Source organism: Microcaecilia unicolor, chromosome 9 (assembly GCF_901765095.1).
Source record: "Microcaecilia unicolor chromosome 9, aMicUni1.1, whole genome shotgun sequence".
NCBI lineage: Eukaryota > Metazoa > Chordata > Amphibia > Gymnophiona > Siphonopidae > Microcaecilia > Microcaecilia unicolor.
Genome location: NC_044039.1, coordinates 59,779,286 through 59,804,173, shown reverse-complemented (window position 1 = coordinate 59,804,173; position 24,888 = coordinate 59,779,286). Strand labels below are relative to the sequence as shown.

Below are 24,888 nucleotides of genomic sequence, written 5' to 3'. Positions count from 1 at the left end.
TTAATTCAATTCCCTCTTTAATATACAGCGCAACTGAAACTTCACAGTGGAAGTAACTAGCTAACAGGAGACAAAGAACTATTCCCCCCTTCCACCTCCTCCACTCACCAATATCATACAGGACCGAAGCAACTATTGATCTCAATAGCTCAAGGCAAGCCGAAAATACATAAACCACACAAGACCAGAACACAAGCTTCCATCACAAAGAACAAAGTCCTACCATGCACCCTATCAAACATGGCCTACTTGCAGCCCAAAGTGAATTGAAACCATAATGAATACCGTCAAACTACAATCTATTCCTTATCGCTGATCCACCTAACACTAACCACCCCACTCGCAGAAAGTAACACCATACCAATACTACATAACTATCATAGACTGAACAGGACCACACCTCACCACATTGAGAACAACCAAAACAATGGAAGAACAAAAACAAACAGACAACCTCAGCAGAAGGGAACGAAAGGTCATAAAAAATCCACACAAACTAAGAAACAACAACTGACAAAAGTCCACATAACACCGAACACAGAAGACCCATACCAAAAAATTCAAGTAGGTTACGTTAATGCCAGATCCGTGGTAAACAAAACAACAATAGTAACAGACTGGATCACGTCAGAAAAACTTGATCTACTCTTCATCACTGAAACCTGGATCCATGATCAAGAGGACCCTATAATCCTAAACCTATGCCTTCCAGGTTACAAAATCACTCACTGGACCAGAAAGGAAAAGAGAGGTGGAGGCATAGCACTAATATATCGATCCCATTTTACCATCGAAACCACTGCCAAGTCCATAACAACCCAACTCGAAATGGCCTCAAGCAAAATCCACCACAAAACCCTGCTCGACCACCTAAATTGCGTACTGTTTTACAGACCACCATGCAATTGGAACGAAAGCCAGTCAATCTTCATGGACTTCATTTCTAATACTTGTGTATCCAACACCAATATACTAGTATTAGGAGACATTAACCTACACCTAGAAGACCCAAACTCTATCAACGCATGAGAATGCAAGGACTTCCTTCACTTATGGGATCTTAAATGGCCACACATGCAAACAACCCATGTGAAAGGACACACACTTGACCTATCTCACACAAACTAGCCACAGACCAGAACCTAATAATAACAGAAACTAAATGGACAGAAATACCATGGATCGACCATTACAAACTAAACCTATCCCTAAAATGGCGGAAAAGGGGTTCTCTTTGCATATGAGAACACATAACCCACAGCACAAGAGGCCAAATAGACCCAGAAACATTCTGGCAACATATATACAATAACGACTGGACAACTCAAACAGACTCTATATACTACCTCTCAGAATGGGATAAAAGTTGTAGAAGTATATTAGACGAAATAGCACCCTTACAAACAAGAACCTCACGCAGACATAACTCGATACCATGGTTCAACGAATAACTGAAAAAAATTAAAAACATAGTCCAGGAAACTCGAACGCGCATGGAAAAAAATAAAAGATGAACACACACACAGCGCATGGAAACAAATACAAAGAAAATACAAATATGCAATAAGACAGACCAAAAGGTCATACTATAAAACAAAAATAGGGCCAGACTACAAAGACATGAAGAAACTATACCAGCTTGTGAACAAACTACTAGACATAACTCCGGCCACCAAAACCAATACTGACATCCCATCTGCAGACAATCTTGCTAAATACTTCAACGAAAAAATTGCAAACCTACGCAGAATTCTACCTCAGGACAACACGGATACCGAAAACTTTATCGATGGTTTGGACCCAACCCTTGGTGAATACCAAGCGTACCAAACCTGGTCAAACTTCCCTCTCCTCACCGCCGATACAGTAACCCAGGCGATTAACAGGTTCTCCAACACTCACTATCAATTGGATGCCTGCCCCAGTTTCCTAATAAAATCTTCCCCCCACTGCTTCATAGCAGACCTCACATCCCACTTAAACTACATGCTTCAACAAGGTCTCTTCCCTAAGGAAAAAGGCAACATCCTACGCACCCCTATCCCAAAAGACACCAAGAAAAAAAAACGAATGACATCACCAACTACCGCCCAGTAGCATCTATCTCACTGGTAGTCAAATTAATGGAAAGCATGGTAACCAAACAACTTAACGATTATATAAACAAATTCACAATACTACATGAATCACAATCAGGATTTCGCCCGCTACATAGCACCGAAACAGTATTAATTACTCTCCTAACTAAATTCAAGCAGGAAATAGCAACAGGTAAAAGCATACTTCTCCTCCAATTCGACATGTCTAGTGCATTCGACATGGTCAACCATAAAATACTACTAAGACTCCTAGATTACTTCGGGATTGGTTGAAACACACTTAAATGGATCAAGGGTTTCCTAACCACTAGAACATATCAAGTGAAATCAAGCTAAACCATATCATCACCGTGGAAAACAGGATGCGGAGTACCACAAGGATCACCATTATCACTGATCCTTTTCACCTTATGATGACCTCACTAGCCAAGTCCTTATCCAACAAAGGCCTTAACCCATTCATCTACGCGGACGACATCACAATATACATCCCTTACAAACACGATCTGGCAGAAATCACCTACAAAATCAAGCTCAGCTTGAACATCATGGACTCATGGGCAAATGCATTCCAACTAAAACTCAACACAGAAAAAAAACACACTGTCTCACCATCTCATCCCAATACAACACATATAAACACACAAACATACACCCCAGGATACACCCTTCCTATCTCAGACAGCCTGAAAATTCTCGGCGTTACAATAGACCAGAACCTCTCACTAGAGAACCAAACGAAATCCACAATAAAGAAAATGTTTCACTCAATGTGGAAACTCAAACGCGTGAAACCATTCTTCCTGAGGGAAATATTCCACAACTTGATACAATCAATGGTACTAAGCCATGCAGACTACTGCAATGGAATTCATGCAGGATGCAAAGAACAAATCATAAAGAAACTTCAGACAGTTCAAAAAACAGCAGCCAGGCTTATATTTGGAAAAACGCGGTTTGAAAGCGCCAAACCCCTCCGAGAAAAACTGCACTGGCTACCAATCAAAGAACGTATTGCTTTCAAAATCTGCACCCTATCTGTTAGCTGTACTCCAACCCCGCTCGTGAGCCCTTGAGCCCAGACCCCCCTCCTCCTCCCCCAACAGTAAGGAAGTCAAGGGGAGCCCAGGGTAGACTGAACCACAGTAGCAAGAACCTGCCCTCAGCGTACTCACCGAGGACACCAGCTTTGAGGAAAGCTACTGGCTACAGAACACAAACACACTCTGAACCTGAGACCAAAGGGTTAACACACTCAAGCTACAGTGAAGGTGAGGAGCCACAACAGGGAAATGAAGAGAAAGTATACAGCAAAACACTGCTCCGGTACCCGAGGACTAAACTCAGCTGCAAGGAGAACTAATAACCACCTCCCCGGGAGACAAAGAGAGAAGGGAAACAAAACTCAGCACAAATACAGACACACAACAAGGGAACACAAAACAGAGAGAAAGGGCAAAGCAGAACTGCCCCTTCTCCACAGCACAAGCTTTACGATCAGCACAGAGACTACACAGGCTAAAGGCAAGCTCAGAGCTCAACGACAAAGCACCGTTTACCTGGAGTAGCAGGTAAAAATAGAGCCTGGATACTGACATCTGAGCTGCAGACGTCAGCTGCAACTTGGCTGACCAACAGCAGGTAAGTCCCTCCCAGCTACTCTAGCAGAGAGGTCCCCACCCCTTTCCAGCCTGCTAGCAGAAACGTAACACACCCTGGTTCATAAAATTATTCACAGCGAAGCCCTGGGATACATGACAGACCTCACAGACCTGCCAACCAGAAACACAATAGGATCAGCTCAAACATACAATCTCCACTACCCAAGCTGCAAAGGTGTCACGTTTACAAAGCTGGAACCTAGGTTCGTGAGCCCTTGGGCCACTGCTGAGGGGCAGCAGCGGCAGGCAAAACCACCCCACACCAGAAGCAAGGCAGAACAAACGTACCGGCAAATCCAGGCAAGGTCTCTTAGGCGGGCAGCAAGAATAGTCCAGTAACAATCCGGGTCTAGGCAGGCAGCAGGCAGAAGAAAAGTCCAATAACAATCCGGGTCTAGGCAGGCGGCAAGCAGAAGAATAGTCCAGTAGACAAGCAGAGTCAAAGCCAGAATCAGGAAATCAGACTAGGCAGAAGTGCAGCACAGCACCAACAAACCAGGGACCTTAGACGCAATGCAAAGGCAAAGCAGAAATGTTCCAAGATGGCTGATAAGCCCAGAAGCAGTTGGAACTCAGCTGCTGCAATCACCAGGCAGCTACAGGTGTTGTGCAGGCTCAAACAGCATAAGCAAACCTGGCAGCCTGGAAGATCCGGACCGGACTGGGATGAAATCTGGAACGGGTGACGGTCCACAGCAGCCACTGGTTCTGGCCACCAGAGGGTGAGGTGAGCACAGACGTAACAGTATCTCCCCCTCAAGGCCCCCCCGACTTCCACGGGGAATTCAGGTCTCCACGGGTAGCAATGGTGAAATCTACGGAGGAGTCGCAAAACATGACCAGGGGTAGCTTGGCTGGAGCTTGAACAAGGCTCAGGGCTGGAACCCGGACTGGCATCAGGACTGGACTTCGCCTCTTGGCTGGAGCTGGAACTGGGCTCGGACTCTGCATCTTGGCTGGAACTTGGCTCGGACTCCACATCTCGGCTGGAGATGGAACTCGGCTCGGACTCTGCATCTCGGCTGGAGCTGGAACTCAGCTTGGATTCAGCATCTGGGCTGGAACTGGAACTCCTCATGGACTCAGCAACTAGGCTGGAACAGGAACTCAGAGTGCACTCAGCAGCTTGACTGGAACTGGAACTCAGTGCGGATTCAGCATCCTCTGGCCTGGAGTTCAAAACAGACTCAGGCACCGGGCAGGAGCTCAGAGCAGGCTCAGGCACTTCTTGGCTGGAACTCCGGGCAGGCTCAGAAGCTTGGCTGGAACTCAGGGCAGGCTCAGAAGCTTGACCGGAACTCGGAGCAGACTCCGGCGCTTGGCTGGAACTCAGGGCAGGCTCAGGCACTTGGCTGAAACTCAGTGCAGACTCAGGAACATCTTGGCTGGAACTCAGGACAGGCTCAGAAGCTTGACTGGAACTCAGAGCAGACTCTGGCGCTTGGCAGGATCTCAGAGCAGACTCAGGCTCATCCGGGCTGAAACTCAAACAGACTCAGAGCAGGCTCAAGCACTTGGCTGGAATTCAGTGCAGACTCTGGAACATCTTGGCTGGAAACTTAGGGCAGGATCAATCTCATTTTGGCTGGAACTCAGAGCAGGCTCAGGCACTTGGCTGGATCTCAAACTTGGAGCGGACTCAGCATCTCAACTGGCACTGGAACTCTGCACAGGAGCTAAACCGTACCTGGACCTCAGAAAGCTCCATGAAATCTGCAGACGAGCCTGTAACTCAGGACTACTACAACGCCTCCTTTCAGCATTGGCTTCAGGAGTATCCCGAAGGGCTGGATCTGATAAGAGGTTGTAGCGGTACTCGAAGAGCAGGGTAGAAGAATCAATAGCAGAGACTGGGTTTACAGAGGACCCAAGCTCCCAGACACGCTCTCTCTCTGCTGCAGCTTCCGGGGTATTCTTTAAGGCTGGATCAAAGAGAAGTTGTTCCCGGTAGTCACGAAGCGTGATAAAACTATTAAGATCAGAAACTGGGTAAAGATCAAAATCCAAACTAGGAGCGGCACCCGGGCTGAGACTCGGATTGCCAACAGAGGAAAAAGTCATGGGCAGGAAGCCCTGCTGGAAGGATGATTTCGCCGAGCTCATGGCCTTTGCATTCTGTCATGTTTACAAAGCTGGAACCTAGGTTAGTGAGCCCTTGGGCCACTGCTGAAGGGCAGCAGCAGCAGGTAAAACCACCCCATACCAGAAGCAAGGCAGAACAAACGTACCGGCAAATCCAGGCAAGGTCTCTTAGGCGGGCAGCAAGAATAGTCCAGTAACAATCCGGGTCTAGGCAGGCAGCAGGCAGAAGAAAAGTCCAATAACAATCCGGGTCTAGGCAGGCGGCAAGCAGAAGAATAGTCCAGTAGACAAGCAGAGTCAAAGCCAGAATCAGGAAATCAGACTAGGCAGAAGTGCAGCACAGCACCAAGAAACCAGGGACCTTAGACGCAATGCAAAGGCAAAGCAGAAATGTTCCAAGATGGCTGATAAGCCCAGAAGCAGTTGGAACTCAGCTGCTGAAATCACCAGGCAGTTACGGGTGCTGTGCAGGCTCAAACAGCACAAGCAAACCTGGCAGCCTGGAAGATCCGGACTGGACTGAGCTGAAATCTGGAAAGGGTGACAGTCCACAGGAGCCACCGGTTCTGGCTACCAGAGGGCGAGGTGAGCACAGACGTAACAAAAGGAATCAAATACAAATCAACTTATGCATCCAGCTTTTCCTATTTAAGCGCACAACTATGGAACGCACTGCCAAAAGTCGTAAAAACAATGTATGACCACCTAAATTTTCGGAAATCACTAAAAACAAACCTGTTCAAAAAGGCATACCCCACCGACCCAACATAAAAGCCTGAATATCTGCAACACAACGAAACCAAAGCTCGTAATGGACATAACTTAACTGTTCCTCTCTAAGATCCCCTAATGTATCTGTCACACATGAACCTTATTCTACCACATCACCACCTTGTATTTGTTCATACTGGAATTGGCAAACGCTGATATGGTACTATGTAAGCCACATTGAGCCTGCAAATAGGTGGGAAAATGTGAGATACAAATGTAATACAACAATGCTGTGAAGGCGAATCTAATCATACACAATGTGCAGGGTAACAAAATTTGGCAGAAGAGGGGAAAGACCTCAGAAAGGTGACAGACAGCAAGACTGCTGAAACAATTCCCAAAGGAGTCACCGTACTTTCTTTAATCATTGGTCTTATCCCCCACCTCCTCCCTTTCTGTGGAAATATTTTTTCAAAAGATTTTTAGTAAAAATTATGCTGTAACGAACTTCAAAAGACAAAAACTACTTAGCGATAGCAGCCTCTTGAACGGGCATCCCCACCCAACGGACCCGTTTCACCGATGGGCTTCTTCAGGGAATAAGGATGCCGAGCTGAGGATCACTGCTCCAGGATTCCCTAAAGATCCTGTTTCAATAGTATTATTCAGGAATACTCCACACTGTACCATGCACTCCGGGCCAACTGTCGGCTTTCTCCGCCCATGCAAAGAAAACCTGAGACAACCCGAACCCACATGCAACTCCCGCATGCAGGGCTCCATCCATAGACTCAGGATGTACAAATCAAGGAAACAAGAAAAACTGTGTATGCCAAAAAAAAAAAAAAAAAAAAAAAACTGTTTATGCAAAAAAAATGTCCACCCAAAAACTGGATATACTGATAGAAATGTATATATCAAAAGAATACAGTCCAATCAATTTTGGAGTTCAAGCCCAAAGGCTCCACAGACTGTAAACGGAATATCCACCGTTTTTCAGTTGAAGCAACTGTCTGTCCACACACTCTGGATAATTTTAGAGTCAGAGTGATGGATCGGGTGCTCCCCTGTACACGGGGGGGGGGGGGGGGGGGGGGGGGGGGGGGGGGGGGGGGGGGCAACTTAGACAGACAGTTACTGCAACAGGAACAACAGTGGAATTCCATTTACAGCCTGTGGAGTTGCATGTGTTCGGGTTGGCTCAGGTTTTCTTTGCATGATACCACTATTATCATGTCAGTTTTATCTTTTTCGTTTTTTGTCTTGTTTTGTTTCTCTTTTGAATACAGTTCGGCCTATTCAGTAATCTCCTCTGCTGGTTGCTACACGCCCCCCTCTGAGAGCCTGGTCCTTGGATTGGCCAGCGTTCAAAAATAGCTGTTTGGCACGCTTGAACCAGTCGTGATTATTGGCTGCAGATGATGCACGGAGGGGGGCATGCAGTATATAAAAGACGCCGTTTTTTTTTGCGGCACCTTGTGCAGCAGTTGTGCTTTGAGCCAGCAATTAGGCCGACAACTTGAACGTGGGCTGTTCGATTTTTCATTTTTCAGTTTGTATATTGCCATGTGATAGGGTAGGTGGTGGATCATCTGTTCTTCACATTTTATTTTTTGTTGTAGGACTTAATGATTATCCACTGGCGCAGTGATCCTCGGCTTGGCGTCCTTATCCTCTGAAGAAGCCAATCGGTGAAACGGGTCCATTGGGTGGGGATGCCAGTTCAAGAGGCTGCTATTAGCTAAGTGGTTTTTTTCTTTTGAAGTTTGTTACACACAGCATAATTTTTACTAAAAATCTTTTGAAAAAATATTTCCACAGAAAGGGAGGAGGTGGGGGATAAGACCAATGATTAAAGAAAGTACGGTGACTCCTTTGGGAATTGTTTCAGCAGTCTTGCTGTCTGTCACCTTTCTGAGGTATTTCCCCTCTTTTGCCAAATTTTGTTACCCTGCACATTGTGTATGATTAGATTCGCCTTCACAGCATTGTTGTATTACACAAGTTAAAGCGAATCTCCCCCCCCCCTTTTTTTTTTTTTGTTGTTCAATCATTTTTATTAATTTTGAAATAACAAAAAGAAAGGAAATTAAGTACCAGAGACTTAATAATAGTTTTAACAAGTTTGATTATGTACACTGACTTGTAGAAGAATTATAGACAGTGTTTACATCAGCTCTAGGATCCCTGATTCTGTTTCATTACAGGTATTGTATATCTATAGGAATAAGCATATTACTAAATGTTAGAGGTGGAGATAAGCAATTATATATATATATGTAATTAGTACCCATTTATATTTGCATAGATTATATAATTAATATTAACTGGATGAGTAATTGAGTATAGGAGACCAGGTTTTATTGAATGCTAAAAAGGGAGCCGCATTTCTCTGCAGCAGCTTTTTTCATATTTAGCGTAAAGACATACTGTATTCCCACCACATATCATAAGATAACTTCGTAAAGTCCTTCCAATTTTGACATATCGTTTTAAAGCAACTTGAATCATATACGTAATAATTTGGCTATTTGAGGTTGTATACCGTGTTTAAACCTAATTCTCCTGTGATTATGATTTTGTATGTTAGAGAGCTCTTAAAATCTAGAATATTGGGAAATAGTGTCCTCTATACGAGACCAATACTCATCCAGTATAGGACAATGGTAAATTAAGTGGTCTAAAGTACCTACATGGTTGTTACAAGACCAGCATCTATTTGAGACTTCTTTAGATATTTTGGAAAGTTTGTAAGGTGTCCACATAGCTCTATGAAAGATGTAGAATGATGATTGGGTAAGAGGCAGTGATTTGAAGATTTAATAGTAATGTCCAGATTTTTTCCCATGTTCCTGCAGTTATTTGAGAATTATATTTTAATATGTTACCCGGTTATGTACATGCCAGTACTTATAAAAATATGGAAAAAAATATTGTCAAATTTTTGTGGTCTAATAAACCTCCTCGTATTGCACTGAAATATCTTAAACTCCCCAAACACAATGGTGGTGTTAATTTTCCTAATTTTTTGGACTACCATAAGGCTTTCTTACTAAGACAAAGTTCTTTATGGATAACCTCAAAAGAAGAACATACTGACCCCACTTTGGATAAAATGGGAAGTAAAGATCTTTAAAGCAATCCCAACACCTCTCTTACCACGGTCTTCAGTACACAATTCGGATTATAATCCCATCATATTCGCTCTCAATCATCTTTCAACACATTGGACTCGTGTTAAAATCTCTATCCATTCGACCACTAAGATACAACTTTGGAATAATCCAAAACTAAAATTAATGGAATGTGTTTTGCTTGGCCTAAATGGATTGAAGCAAAAATATGGTTTCTACATCAACTATGGATAATCACAAGTGGCTACCTTTTCTACACTACAGGCAAAGTATAATTTACATAATCACTGCTACTTTCAATGGCTACAACTAAAACACGCATTTCTGCAAACTTCGATATTAATCATTAAAGGACGAAACTCCAAGTTGTCTAACATTATGTCATCAGTTGTCTAATGGGAAGAAAACGGCAGCCAAATGGTACAAAATCTTACAAGAGCACTTCTCACTCTCCTTCAGCCTTACAAACATTTGGAACAAAGAATCTCCCCATTTTGTGTTAGTTACCTGGATACAAATGTAACAATAAATAAATAACCACCCCTTTCAATTTGATCCACTCTTCCACTGTGATATAATTTGTACCCTGTTAACACAGTGTACTGTCTCTGACATGCCTATTATATCTACCTCTTCATTTAGTGCTATATACTCAAATTCTCCTATCTTATTTTTAAGGCTTTCTAGAATTTGTATGTAGACACTTCAAATTGTCTTTTGTCTTGCATCTACAGGCTGCTTTGAAGTTAATGGGGATAATTTGAACACTTCTGGCTTTCTTTCACCATTATTGAACTATCGGGATTCCCCTAAAGATCCTGTTTCAATAGTATTATTCAGGAATACTCCACACTGTACACCATGCACTCCTGGCCAACTTTCAGCTTTCCCCGCCCATTTTAGTTTATAAGCTCCTGTGTCTCCTGTTCCAGTGTTAGCACCAGCAGCCTGGTTCTACCCCGGGTTAAGGTGGAGTTTCATCCTTTAAGAAAAGACTCCCCTTCCCTCATCCCTGCACCATCGTCTCATCCACGCATTGAGACTCCGGAGCTCTGCCTATTTCTTGGGCCCTGTGCGTGGACTCGGAAGCATTTCTGAAAATGCTACCCTGGCGGATCTGGATTCAGCTTTCTACCTAGGAGCCTAAATTTGGCTTCCAGAGCCTCCCCTCCACATTTTCCTATGCCACTGCTTACCCACATGTACTTAGAAGCCGGCTCCTCCCCAGCACTATCTAAAAATCCTATCAGGGTGACATGTGAAGTCCGCCAGCTTCGCACCAGGCAGGCAAGGCACTAGGCGATCCTCATGTCCACCAAGCCACCCAGCTATCTATATGCCTAATAATAAAAAAACTACAAACCCTTTTAGCTCCTGAAGACATATCCTCGGTGTGGAGAGGATATTGCATCCTTTGATGGGCTGGTCCAGGCTACAGGATACTTCCAACTTTTAGGAGAACTCCCTTCTCCAAGGCAGCACAGGGGTTGCAGACTGGAAGTGGGACTCCTCTACAACGTCCTGTAGGCCTCCTCTATGCACCTCTCCATCTCCCTAAGCTCTTCCAAGTCTGCTACTCTAGCCTTAAGAGAATGGATCGTTCTCCTGAGAGCTAGGAGCTCTTTGCATTGAGTATATACACATAACCTCTCACAACTGGAAGATAATCATACATGTGACACTCAAAGCAAAAGACTGAATAGTACCCCTCTCGCTGCTGACTGCTGTCGCATCTTAGTATTATAGGGTTGTTTAATTAAAACTCTTAAGGTACTAGTGATATCAGATTAATATAAAGAGCCTTAAGATTATATAGTATAATTTGTAATTTATATAGTGTTTGCTTCTCAGAAACTAATGAAATGCAATTAAAACTAATGAAAACTCTTCTCTTGTTATCCTAATTAGAATAATTGACTATAAATAAAGAGATGTGCTAGGGGTGGGTGGGAGCTGGGGAGTGGAGGGTGGAAATGAAAACTGAATTAGGCCCTGCTGTGCCTTCTAGAGGCTGTTAATGCTGTGGCAGAAAGTTCAAGTTTTAACACTATGGGGAAAAGGGTATGGAGACTAGTTAATAAAGTTTACTTTAAAAAGAAATTAATTCTGTCTTTATCAATAACCTATAATTGCTCTTTTAAACCCTATCTTTAAGTTTCCCAAAGCACAGAGCAAAATAATGTTCACTTACCCAGAGAAATGTCCTCTTCTCTCAGAACTTCTCAGTAAAAAGATTCTGCAGGACTGCTTGTCCCAAACCGACTACCTCTCCTGGAATACTGTCCAGACTGTCCACACCTTCACTATAATACAGTGCTCTCATGGGGGCTAACAATCCTGTGCATGGAGTCTGTCGAGGAGAGCTCCCTAACTTCTCATGGAAGCATCTGTGGTGAGAATCTTGGGGGTTGGAATGGAAGGCCTCGGGTAAGGCTGTGGGGATATCATCCACCTCTGTAGAGAGTGGTAGAGCTGTGGAGTTACTTGGATTTGAGTGGATAGTAATCCATTGCTGGGAACATTGAGAGGAGAGTGTCCACTGAGGAATTTGAAAGTGAAGATGAGACAATGGTGTTACACGGACTGTAGAAGCTATGTGATTGAGGAGGTGGAGCATCTAATGAGCAGATGTAATATATTGTTCACCCTCGGTTCAGGAAGAAATGCTTGACCTTGAGTTGTGTCAAGTAGAGCCCCTATGAACTCTAATGTCTGTACAGGTGAATATGTTGATTTCCAGGAGTTGCATCATGGCCTGCATGAAAGCACTGGTGGACTCCGGAAAGACTGCTTTGATTAACCAATCATCCCAAGTATAGAAAGATGTGGATGCCCCACCTGCAAATAACTGCAGCTACCACTACTAGACGCTTCATGAAGACTTGAGGAGCCAAGGCCAAGCCAAACATTGAAACTTTGTACTGATAGTGTAGAGCTCCACAGCGGAAGTGAAGGAATTTTCTTATCTGTCTTCAGCTTGCTTGTATAAAACAGAAGCTCAGCAAACTAAGCAAGAATTGGATACACTTAAAGCGGCTTCTATCACTACACAGAATTATACCAACTTTCTCACCACTGTCTCAAAGGATAAAACCACCAAAGAATAGATAGTTCACAGCAGGCTCAGAGAGACGACATGTGGCACAAAAGCATCTGCCCTCACAATTGGTGCCCCTAAAGAATTCTTTTGCTCCATTACAGCACTGTGATGCCTCTGAAAATAGAACTGAGGTGGAACAAAAAAGCAATGAAGGTGCCCAAAGAGAAAAGACACCCCGAAAGAACTAATACCAGGAAACTGCTGCTACTAGGGGATTCCATTATCAGAGGCATTAACTTTGAAACACAGTTCAAAGTTGCCAAAGTGAAATGCCTTACAGGCTCCTCAGCTACTAGGAGTACCAATCAAATAATGATTATAATCAGAGAGAAACTAAGGAGTCAAACACTAATGTTGTTATCCATCTGGGAACAAATGACCTGTCCAATAATACCTCACTTGCAGCGCAGAGAGTTTTCAGGAGCTGGGGGAGGGGTTAAAACCTTTGGTACAAATAGTAGCTTTTTCTGAAGTACTACCTAATTTGGAAAGGGAGGGAAAAGACTGCGAAGTACTGAACATTTCAATAGCTGGTTCAAAGCCTGGTGTCACTAAGAAGGTTTTAGGTACATAGGAGGATGGGGCAATACATGGAAAAACAAAAGACTATATTGTAACGATGGGCTGCATCTCACTGTGGCAGAAAAAAAAATCTTTACGGAGAAATTTAGACAATATATTTCTAGACATTTATACGTCACAGCACAACAAAAAAAACATTTTTGTGTGCTACTGGGCAAAAACCATTTGTCCTATACTAAATTCAGTGTGCGTATTCCAAATCCGAAATCAGAATTGTTGTAACACCTCAGGAAATTTTGTTATGCATACGTTTGCCCAAATGAATTAAGCACTTATCTGATCTACATCAAAGTTTTCATAGTAAACAGTATATGAAAATGTAATGGAATAACAAATTTTCAAAAAAGTCTCGTATCCAGTTTAAAAGTCTTACTTCAGCAAGGCCCAGTACTGTTAAAGTGCTTCAGGCATCTGCTTTTACGTTTGTGACCAGTCATATTTTCCCGTTGCAAAAACCAGCAGTAGTCCCCCATCATGTTGGGATTCCAGCAGCCTTGATATCTGTTCTCCATTGTAGAAATGTCTTTATGGAACCTCTCTCCATGTTCATCACTTACGTGTCCCAAATTGGGTGGGAAAAAGTCAAGATGGGAATGTAAGAAATGCATTTTCAATGACATTCGGCAGCCAAGTTGTTCATATGCTTTAAGCATGTTGTCTACTAGTTCAGCATAGTTTTTAGCTCGTCTGTTCCAAGGAAGTTCTACACTACTAGCACAAATGCATCCCAAGCTGCAAGTTCCAGAGGGTTGAGTTTTGTTCTGAATGTGTCATCATGCATTAATTGTTGATTTCGGGCCCAATAAAAATTCCGGCCTTTATTTTAGCCTCAGTTTTCAGTGTGCTAAACATCTCCTTCAAATACTGGAAACCATTTCCATCACAATCAAGTGCAATTACAAAATTTTTATTAAACCAAGTTTAATGTGAAGTGGTGGAAGATAACTTGACGTGGATCGACTAGTGATTTGTGTTGTAACAATGTACCGACCAACTGTGTGTGCGACTCTGAGAGGCTACTGTCTCATTTTGTAATGATTTTTGTCATCACGACTGTTCCATAGGCACAAGAAACACATATGCTTTGTGTACGCTAACTGTAGGCCAAGCAGCAGTGCTACCACTTTCAGGTCAGCACAAATATTCCATTTATGTTCAGAGTATTCGATCATTTTCAAAATTAACACCATACTATTACTACTACTACTATTAAACATTTCTATAGCGCTACTAGACTTACGCAGCGCTGTATAAATTAACATGAAAAGACAGTCCCTGCTCAACAGAGCTTACAATCTAAATTGGACAGACGAACAGACAGCTAGGGGTGGGGAAATTGCAGTGGTAGGGGTGATAAGTGAAGCATGGGTCTCTTTCATTCCAACCCCATGAGCCAATGGAACAGATGTTTTTTCATTACTATTGTGCAACAAGACAGCTTTCAAACTCGTTTTGCTAGAGTCTATGAATAGCCTCCATTCATCGGGAACATGTGTACAATCTAACTCCATCATAAGACCATTTACATCAGTACAGAAACAGACATTGCTTTCCATTGCACAGTATGTTGGTAGGTGAGAGGATTGAATATTTTGACACCCAACAAACAGGACTTAATAAGGATCTGGGTTTTCTAACCCATTATAAAACATAAACCTGTATTTCTCTGTTTATTTCTCTATTACCCTCCTCTCACCTACCAACACCCATTCTGTTAGAATATCAATGAAATGCTTTGATGTCCCCATGCATACTCCCACCCTCCCACTCTGTCAGACTGCCAAAGTAATGCTTTGATGTTTCTCTTATATATACTATCTGCTACCACATTTGCTTATTTCCGATCTGACGAAGAAGGGCAACCTTCGAAAGCTAATCAAGAATGTATTAAGTTATGTCTAATAAAAATGTATCATCTTATTTTCTTTTCCATGTTTTATTTTGTTTGATTTCTATTGATAACCTTTAAGAGTGGACTAACACAGCTACCACACCTCTCTACATGAGAAGCTGAAAAGGGAGTGAGACCCATGGCTCCAAAAAGGCCTGTTTAGAGACAGAGATGCAGACCAGAAAGTTACACTTTCAGGGTCATACAAAATCAAGGACGTTTCTTGCCTAGGGAGTGAGCGGGACAAGAAGAGGATTGGTTCCCTAATGTCACCTGATGGAGAGGTACTAAGAAAGCGGGAACTGAAGAGAGTAAGTTAGTCGGAGAAAATCGGAGAGTTTGGACTGACAAGAGAACGGAGAAGACCAGAAAGAAACCCAGCAAGGTTAGAAGGCTCAGTGTGAGCGAGAGACTTTGTTGTTCTAACCTTGTGAGCTGCATATCTGGTGAAAATACCTTTGGGTTCAGCTATACTAGCTCTGAAATACAGCACAGAGTGACTGACACCTGCTATCTGCAGAGAGACCCTGCACTACATCTAAGAATGACTCGCTGGGGAGACAGCTAGAGTCTAAGAAGGAATCTACATCTATCTCATCGAGAGGCTGCCAGACAACATGGTGAGATACAGTGATTTACTTTCTATTGTCTGGGATTAGTGATTGGTGTTTATCTAAGGAACACTGGTTACGTCATAGCTCCTGGTTGTTATGATTCTGCCGGTCTGGCAGGGGAGGGGTGTAGACTTCATTCCTGATTGGCTGTCAGGGTTTGAGCTGACGTCAATGGGTAGTACTTAAGCCCACATGCTCCTGCTTTCCCTGCTATGGCGTTACATATCTTGGCAGCCTAAAGCCTTTACAGTTCTCTGTCAGAACGTTACTCTAGTTGTGTATCTGTGTTCCCTGTTCAGGGATTTCAATTACTTTCCCTTTGTTTCGGATATCTCGGGGCAGCATGTGTGTGTCTGTATGTGTACTCAGCCTGCTGTTTAGTTTGGGGACTCCGGTGTTTCTTTCTCCCCTCCCTGTGTGCATCAGTTCCGGTTCGGCCGTGAGGCCCGTACGAGTGGTTCTGAGTGTATCGGTTATGGTTCGGCCGTGAGGCCCGCTCGAATGCCTATTTCCCTTTCTTCCTGAGGTGCTGCGTGTGGGTAGGCTAGGGATGTTGGATAGTTGGGGTGTGTAGTGGCGGGTTGGTCTCCCCTAGGCCTTGGTCCCTGCTATCAGCGGGCCTCGGCCTAGGCTCAAGGGCTCACGAACAACCCAGCAGGTTACACTGGTCAGGAGATTAGCTGCTAACCTTTGTATTTGTTATAAGAACCGTAGTTTAGGTTACAAATCAGGCTTGTGTAATTATCTTGTAGTCCAGGAAGAATCATTTTGTATAGTCTTTATTCAGTAGCAATCTAGTTCTTTTATTATTATCAGCAAGTTATATTTTTGTATTTTGCTAAGCCTTGCTACAGAGTGATTCCATATTTGTACATTTTCTTTATCTATAATAAATCTAATATATATATCAGCTTTGACTTTGGTTTCACTTCTCTATAACGGCAAGTTTAGCTAGGTGCCAAAAGCAAGGTCCTTGTACTCTTTCCCCTAGACAAGAGTCCACAATATTTGCTTGAGCAGAGTTCTGCATCACAGGGCCTTGGCATAAATAATCCATTGGGAGTTGTTTTTCCTATAAGAATTATTTATGATTTATTCTACCTACATAATTGGGGGCTCTAGTCCCGGGATGTCATTTATTTGAGAAACGTATTCCCGTGTTTTTTTTTTCTGTTAGAGAGAGAAATGGCAGGATGTATATAACTGTATTTCTGTGATTTAACCTGCTATGTTTCCACTGAAAAGTTCTTGTCAGAGAACTGCAGACGGAGAAGCTTGTCTGCTTGCTAGCTGAGCTGTGAATCTGCTGTTGTCTGATTTACGACTTAAGGATAAGCAAGAGGCAAGACTTTTATTGCCGGCTGTGTTTACATTAGTTGTTTTTACAGGTAGTGTAGCCAAGATGACGTCACCTACCACTACGCTAACAGCACTAGAATTGGCTGTGTTTGCAGTTCTCATATCTGCTGCACACAGCAAGTCCGCGCCAAGTATACGATTGATTGATTTCCTTGTTTCGGAAGGAAACTGCAGAGAGTCATGTGGCGTACACTTCTGTGCTGAACCTGGTTTTAAAGTGCAAAGCTACACTTACTATTACAGCCCTGGTGGAGCTGGCTTGTACCTTACTGGCAATGAAAGAGTCTGCTACTTGTAATTGTTCTGCACTCCAAACGGAGCTCCAGCACCTGCGTGATGATGTGGATGCTCTTATAAGAGAAAGGCTTGATTTACAACTAGCTTTGGAAAGCAGACCTTCTCAAAAGAGTGTTGGGGGGGGGGGGGGGGGGGGCTCCGAGAATACCCCTGGCAAGGTATGCTCTGAATGTGCTCTACTTAGAGATAAATGTTCAGCTTTAGAAAATGAAAAATTGCTGTGGGAAAGACCTGCCCACTCCTGGCGGAGTGACATGAAGCAGAAAGATGCCTCTCTGTGTTCTCAGGCTCAACAGTTAGCCGAGATTAGGGAGACTTTGAGTTTAAAGACACAAGAGAAAGATAGGTTTCAGGCTCTCTATCAAGAAGTGAGAGAGCAATCTGAGGGTTCTATTTCTGCTTTGCGCCAAGAGTTACAACATGAAAAGGGGAGGCTTAGCTCTGCACATCAGGCAGAGCACAGTGCTAATTTGCAACTGACTGATTTATGGAAGAAAAATAAATCACTCTCGTAGCGTTTATCCCAAGCTCTACAGGATAAAGATTCTTGTTTAAAGGCATTAAATCAGTGTAAAGGGGACTTAGATACGGTGAGAAAAGAGGTGTGTATTATGGGTTCTGACACTACTGCAATACCTATGGAGTTGCTGGGTAGTGATGATTCTAGGACATCCAGCCCTCTGCTGCAACAGCACAGACTGCCTGATCGGTCCCCGAGATATGATCAGCAGCTGGAGCCTAATAGCTTTAAGTTAAGTCCTAGGGATCACACTATGACAGCTCCTCCCTGGTACAGTTCTATAGTTCCTGAGGCCTTCGACAGCATGCAGGAGCACAGGCTCCGCCCAGTCAGGTCATAGTAACATAGTAGATGACGGCAGAAAAAGACCTGCATGGTCCATCCAGTCTGCCCAAGACAAACTCATATGTGTATACCTTACCTTGAATTTGTACCTGTCCTTTTCAGGGCACAGACCATATAAGTCTGCCCAGCAGTATTTCCCGCCTCCCAACCACCAGTCCCGCCTCCCATCACCGGCTCTGGTACAGACCGTATAAGTCTGCCCTCCCCTATCCTCGCCTCCCAACCACCACCCCCTCTTCCCCCCCACTGCTCCGCCACCCAATTTCAGCTAAGCTTCTGAGGATCCTTCCTTCTGCACAGGATTCCTCTATGCATATCCCACGCATGTTTGAACTCCGTTACCGTTTTCATCTTCACCACCTTCCGCGGGAGGGCATTCCAAGCGTCCACCACCCTCTCCGTGAAAAATACTTCCTGACATCTTTCCTGAGTCTGCCCCCCTTCAATCTCATTTCATGTCCTCTCGTTCTACCGCCTTCCCATCTCCGGAAAAGATTTGTTTGCGGATTAATACCTTTCAAATATTTGAACGTCTGTATCATATCACCCCTGTTCCTCCTTTCCTCCAGGGTGTACATGTTCAGGTCAGCAAGCCTCTCTTCATACGTCTTGAAACGTAAATCCCATACCATCCTCGTAGCTTTTCTTTGCACCGCTTCCATTTTTTTAACATCCTTCGCAAGATACGGCCTCCAAACTGAACACAATACTCCAGGTGGGGCCTCACCAACGTCTTATACAGGGGCATTTAAACCTCCTTTCTTCTGCTGGTCACTCCTCTCTCTATACAGCCTAGCAATCTTCTAGCTACTGCCACCGCCTTGTCGCACTGTTTCGTCGCCTTCAGGTCCTCAGATACTATCACCCCAAGATCTCTCTCCCCGTCCGTGGCCTATCAGACTCTCCCCGCCTAACACATACATCTCCCTTGGATTTCTACTCCCTAAGTGCATCACTTTGCATTTCTTCGCATTGAATTTTAATTGCCAAACGTTAGACCATTCTTCTAGCTTCTTCAGATCTTTTTTCATGTTTTCCACACCCTCCGGGGTGTCCAATCTGTTGGAAATCTTGGTGTCATCCGCAAAAAGGCAAACTTTACCTTGTAACCCTTCGGCAATGTCACTCACAAATATATTGAACAGAATCGGCCCAGCACCGATCCCTGAGGCACTCCACTACTCACCTTTCCTTCCTCCGAGCGAACTCCATTCACCACCACCCTCTGGCGTCTGCCCGTCAACCAGTTCCTAATCCAGTTCACCACTTCGGGTCCTATCTTCAGGCCGTCTAGTTTATTTAAGAGCCTCCTGTGGGGAACCGTGTCGAAAGCCTTGCTGAAATCTAAGTAGATGACGTCCATAGCACGTCCTTGATTTAATTCTCCCCGTCACCCAGTCAAAGAATTCAATGAGATTCGTTTGGCACGATTTCCTTTGGTGAAACCATGTTGTCTAGGATCTTGCAACTTATTGGCTTCCAGGAAATTCACTATCCTTTCTTCAGCATGGCTTCCATTACTTTCCAATAACCGAAGTGAGGCTTACTGGCCTGTAGTTTCCAGCTTCTTCCCTATCACCACTTTTGTGAAGAGGGACCACCTCCGCCGTTCTCCAATCCCTCGGAACCTCTCTGAGCTCCCTCAGTATTCTGGGGTGGATCCCGTCTGGCCCCATGGCTTTGTCCACCTTTAGCTTTCCAAGTTGTTGATACACACTCTCTTCCGTGAACGGCGCTCTATCCACCTCATTTTCAGGTGACCTTTTGCCAGTCCCTCTCGGTCCTCCCCAGGGTTTTCTTCAGTGAAAACAGAACAAAAGTATCTATTTAGCAAATTGGCTTTTTCTTCATCATTTTCTACATAGCGTTTTGTTGTATCTTTTAGTCTCACAATTCCCTTTATAGTCTTTCTCTTTCACTTACTATACTCTGAAGAAGTGTTTGTCTCCTCTCCTTACATTCTAGCCATTTGTTCTTCCGCTTGCGCCTTCGCCAGACGTACCTCTCTCTTGGCTTCTTTCAGTTTCATCCGGTATTCCTCCCCGTGGTTCCTCCTCTTGAGATTTCTATATTTCTGGAACGCTAACTCTTAATCTTTATTTTCTCAGCCACTTGCTTTGAGAACCATATCGGTTTCCTTTTTCTCTTGCTTTTATTTACTCTCCTTACATAAAGGTCTGTGGCCCTGTTTATTACTTCTTTTAGCCTGGACCACTGTCCTTCCACTTCTCGTATGTCCTCCCAGCCCATCAGCTCCTTCTTTCAGGTATTCTCCCATTTTGTTAAAGTCAGCTCGCTGAAATCCAGGACTTTGAGTTTAGAGTGGCCGCCATCCACATGAGCCGTTACATTAAAACAAACCGTTTGATGGTCACTGTTTCCCAGGTGCGCAGCCACTCGGACATTTGACACACTATCCCCATTCGTGAGCACCAGATCCAACGTGGCTCCCTCCCTCGTGGGTTCGTTTACCATTTGTCTGGAACACTGTACAACCTGATGAGGTCACTTGACACTATTAGTCATGTGCCCCCGCCCAGGAAGGTTGCAGTACCATCCAACCAGCCTTTCTCAGAGTTTGATGCTATGGTGAAAGATCAAGTGGAACAGGCTGATGCTTGTGCTACTTATACAGAGAAGGTGCAGTTGAATGAGTTGCTGGTACAAATACAAGGAACATTTGCTGTAGACTCGTATGATTGTGGGCTCACAGACCTGCATGTCACCAGAGTTCCTACGGAGCCAAATAGCAAGCCTGTCTTTGTGCACCAGTATAAGATTCCATTGGCTTCCTATGAATCTGTGCAAGAGATTCTCAACACTTAGGAGGCCAGGGGCATCATTAGGCAATGCAACAGCACATACAACTCCCCTCTGTGGCCCATTTTGAAAAAGAACAACAGTTGGAGAATCACGCTGGATTACCGTCAGCTGAATAAGTGAGTACCTTTGTCCAGGTGGCCTATGGCTCCTCTGGATCAGAATCTTGCTACCATCTAAAGGGCTAAGTATTTCACAAGCTTAGACTTGGCATCAGGGTTTTGGACAGTGCCTGTCCATCCACATGATCAGTATAAATTGGCTTTTACGTTTGGGAAGAAACAGTATACGTGGAACAGAACTCTCTTTGGTTTCCTCAATTCCCCTGCTGAATTTAACATTTTCCTACACAAAGTACTTCCAGATGCTGAGGCTCGAGGAACTGTGGTCTATGTGGATGATATTCTGATCAAAAGCCCTACTTTTCAAGAACACTTGGCAGGGATTGAGCATGTTTTCTTACAGTTGACAGATGCTGGAGCCAAACTAACATTGGCCAAAGGACAATGGTGCAGGAAATCGCTGAATTACCTAGGGTACGAAATTTCTGCTGAGGGTCTCCGACCTCAGAAGAAGCGAGTGCAGGTCTTACAACAGCTGAAACAACCCACCAATCTCACAGAACTTCGTTCCTTTTTGGGCATATGCAATTACTCTCGACAGTTCATAGATGAGTATGCGGAAATCACCCGACCCTTGGTCAAGTTATTAAAGAAAGATACGCCCTGGGCTTGGGGTCTATGCAGGAGTTGAAGGATCAGCTTAGCCGCTTTCCATGCCTTGCGTACCCCGAGGGGGGTCGTGAGTTCTATGTCGACTTGGGTTACTCCGAGCACTCCATGAGCGCTGTCTTAGATCAGAAATATGATTCTGATAAGCAGGTTGTGGCCTATGCCAGCAAAGGCCTATCTGAGGTGGAAAAGAAGTATTCTGACTGTGAGAAATCGCTTTTGTCCACTGTTTGGGCTCTGCAACATTTCTGTAGTTATATCTAAGGCGAGAAGCTAATTGTGGAAACTTGTCACCAACCCATCAGTTTTCTGGGTAGCGACCGAATCAAGTCCGGTTGGGTGTTCAGCAGCAGGATAGTCTCCTGGACATTGGCTCTGCAAGGATGGCCTCTAGAGGTAAGGTATGCTCAGAAACATTGTAATGTAGTAGCCCAAGGTATGGCTGACTTGCATGACAGTGCAGGACATGATTCCCTTGCAGGTATTCCTGAAACAGAGGTTCCACCACGAGAGAAAGAACTGCATCGACACCATCTGTATGATGAAAAGATCTGTGATACAATGCCTAAAGTCTATGTGGATGGCTGTGCCTACCGCCATGACACAGACAATGAGGCAGGTGCCGATACACCCGCCGACACCATAGGCATCTATGCCAAAGGCCTGACACAAAACACAGTTAAGGTGAGACTCGATGGTGCCAAAAGAGAATGAAGAACCAAAGATGAAGGGAAAAAACCCACTGGAGTTCAGGCCTAAATAAAGCCTATGGAGCTGTGGTAAAAGAGACAACATTAAAGAAAAAGATAAACAGGATAAAAAGAACCTGAACGAGACAAATAAGTGAAGAAAAGAAAAACAAAAAGGAACAAAAGAAAAGAACCGAACCGGCAGCTGTGAGGGAGAGAGGTTAAAAGGGAAAGGGACTTATATACCGCCCTTTCTATGATTTTTCCAACTACATTCAAAGTGGTTTACATATTATATACAGGTACTTATTTCTACCTGGGGCAAAGCGAATGCTACATACCTGTAGAAGGTATTCTCCGAGGACAGCAGGCTGATTGTTCTCACTGATGGGTGACATCCACGGCAGCCCCTCCAATCGGAAACTTCACTAGCAAAGTCCTTTGCTAGTCCTCGTCCTTATTCGTTAATTTGTACAGCGCTGCGTAACCCTTGTAGCGTTCTAGAAATGTTAAGTAGTAGTAGTAGTAGTAGTATACTCAGAGGGCAGTTTTTGCTCCTTTCAAAATTTACAGAGAAAGTATCAGATTCCCTCCTGGGACTTTTATATCTATTTGCAACTTAGGCACATACTTCAAGATGATGTGCTGAAGGGAGGACTCCTTCATGCTGCATCTCCCACTGAAGAATTACTATCCCATGGGTTACGACAGAGAAAGATGATCTTTCATGTATATGATTTACTTAGGCAATGTGAATTGGGAGGGAGAGCTGGGACCATCATTTATGGACCAGGAATGGTCCACTACTTGAACACTTTCCATCTCTCTATTTTGGCCAATTTGATTGACAATGGAGTAACAAATGTTTTATAGATGGTACTGCCCCTCCCAACCAAATAGCTCGCTTCACTTCCAATGGAGATAATAAATGTGGCAGGAATGCCCCAGAATTAAGCAATTGTGGGAAGCTTGTGCTAAGTTATTTTCTGATTTGTTTTATATTTCTATTGTAGCTGGCCCAGCCTTTTTCTTACTCTACAAACCTTGTGTTACTGTTTCACAAGAGGTAGTCCAGGTGATACTGTCCTGTATGGCACCTATATGGTGCTAAGTGGCAAGATATTGGAATTTGATAGCTCTTCCTACAATGACCCATCTGAGGAGTGTTCTGTGGGATGCTTATTACTTAAGTAAACGTACTGCCCAGAAACAAGACAGGATGGAAGTCTGACAAGCAATGAACTCCCTTTCTAGAATGGCATTACTCACAGATTTACTACTACTACTATTTAGCATTTCTATAGCGCTACAAGGCGTACGCAGCGCTGCACAAACATAGAAGAAAGACAGTCCCCTGCTCAAAGAGCTTACAATCTAATAGACAAAAAAAAAAAGTAAGCAAATCAAATCAATTAATGTGTACAGGAAGGAGGAGAGGAGGGTAGGTGGAGGCGAGTGGTTACAAGTGGTTACGAGTCAAAAGCAATGTTAAAGAGGTGGGCTTTGCATTTTCCTCTCTTTTTTTCTTTCCTTTTTCCAGAGTACCATTAGGAAGTATGAATCAGGATCTTTGTTGTTCTCTTGGTCCTTCTGAGGGGGAGGAGGACGGAAGGGTGGTTTTAGGGTGCAATATATTGACTGCAATGGTGTTTCTGATGTACATTATATTGCAGTTGTATTAATGCAATAAAAATGAAAGTTAAATTTTTTTTGGCATATGTATTTCAAAGGTACCATCATTTTATTGCTTTCTGACTGCAACTCACTTTCACATAGCTAAGAAATGAGGCATCAAATTAAATGTATGCATTTTATCTTCATGGTATAACTATGTGATTAAAGAACCCAAGATATTTTGTGGGAGATGATAGAAACAGCAAAGGAGATAAATGTTACATATTTTAGAAGTTTAAGTTTGCAGTATTGTTTATATAAGAAAAATACAGCAATTGGTTAAAATTACTACCTAAAAAGCAGCCAGGCCACACACAATCTGGACTGTGTGCTCTCACATGTTTACAGTGCTGTTTCCACTTACCAGATGCTGTGTCATGTCCACAGCAATACAGGTGACCTCCTGGCTGTACTCACAGATCATCTTCTGAATGACATTAGTGAGGTCATCGTTCTCAGTCTCCCTCACTATATGTAGCAGCTCCTGCATCACTGGCCTGACATATGGTTTTTATGTACTCCTTTGCTAATTAACAAAACAGAAAACCAATCAGAGGGTGTCATCAACATCGGGAAAAA

The 24,888-nt window shown here is 43.7% G+C and overlaps 1 protein-coding gene across 1 annotated transcript in view; it reads right to left on the bottom strand.

Moving 5' to 3' along the window:
* Positions 1–24,888, bottom strand: part of IPO8 (importin 8) — an 882,901-nt gene that overhangs the window by 348,130 nt on the left and 509,883 nt on the right. Inside the window, 2 exon segments of the mRNA XM_030214557.1 lie at positions 24,674–24,820; positions 24,822–24,835. Of these exon segments, the coding sequence (XP_030070417.1) occupies positions 24,674–24,820; positions 24,822–24,835 (161 nt within the window).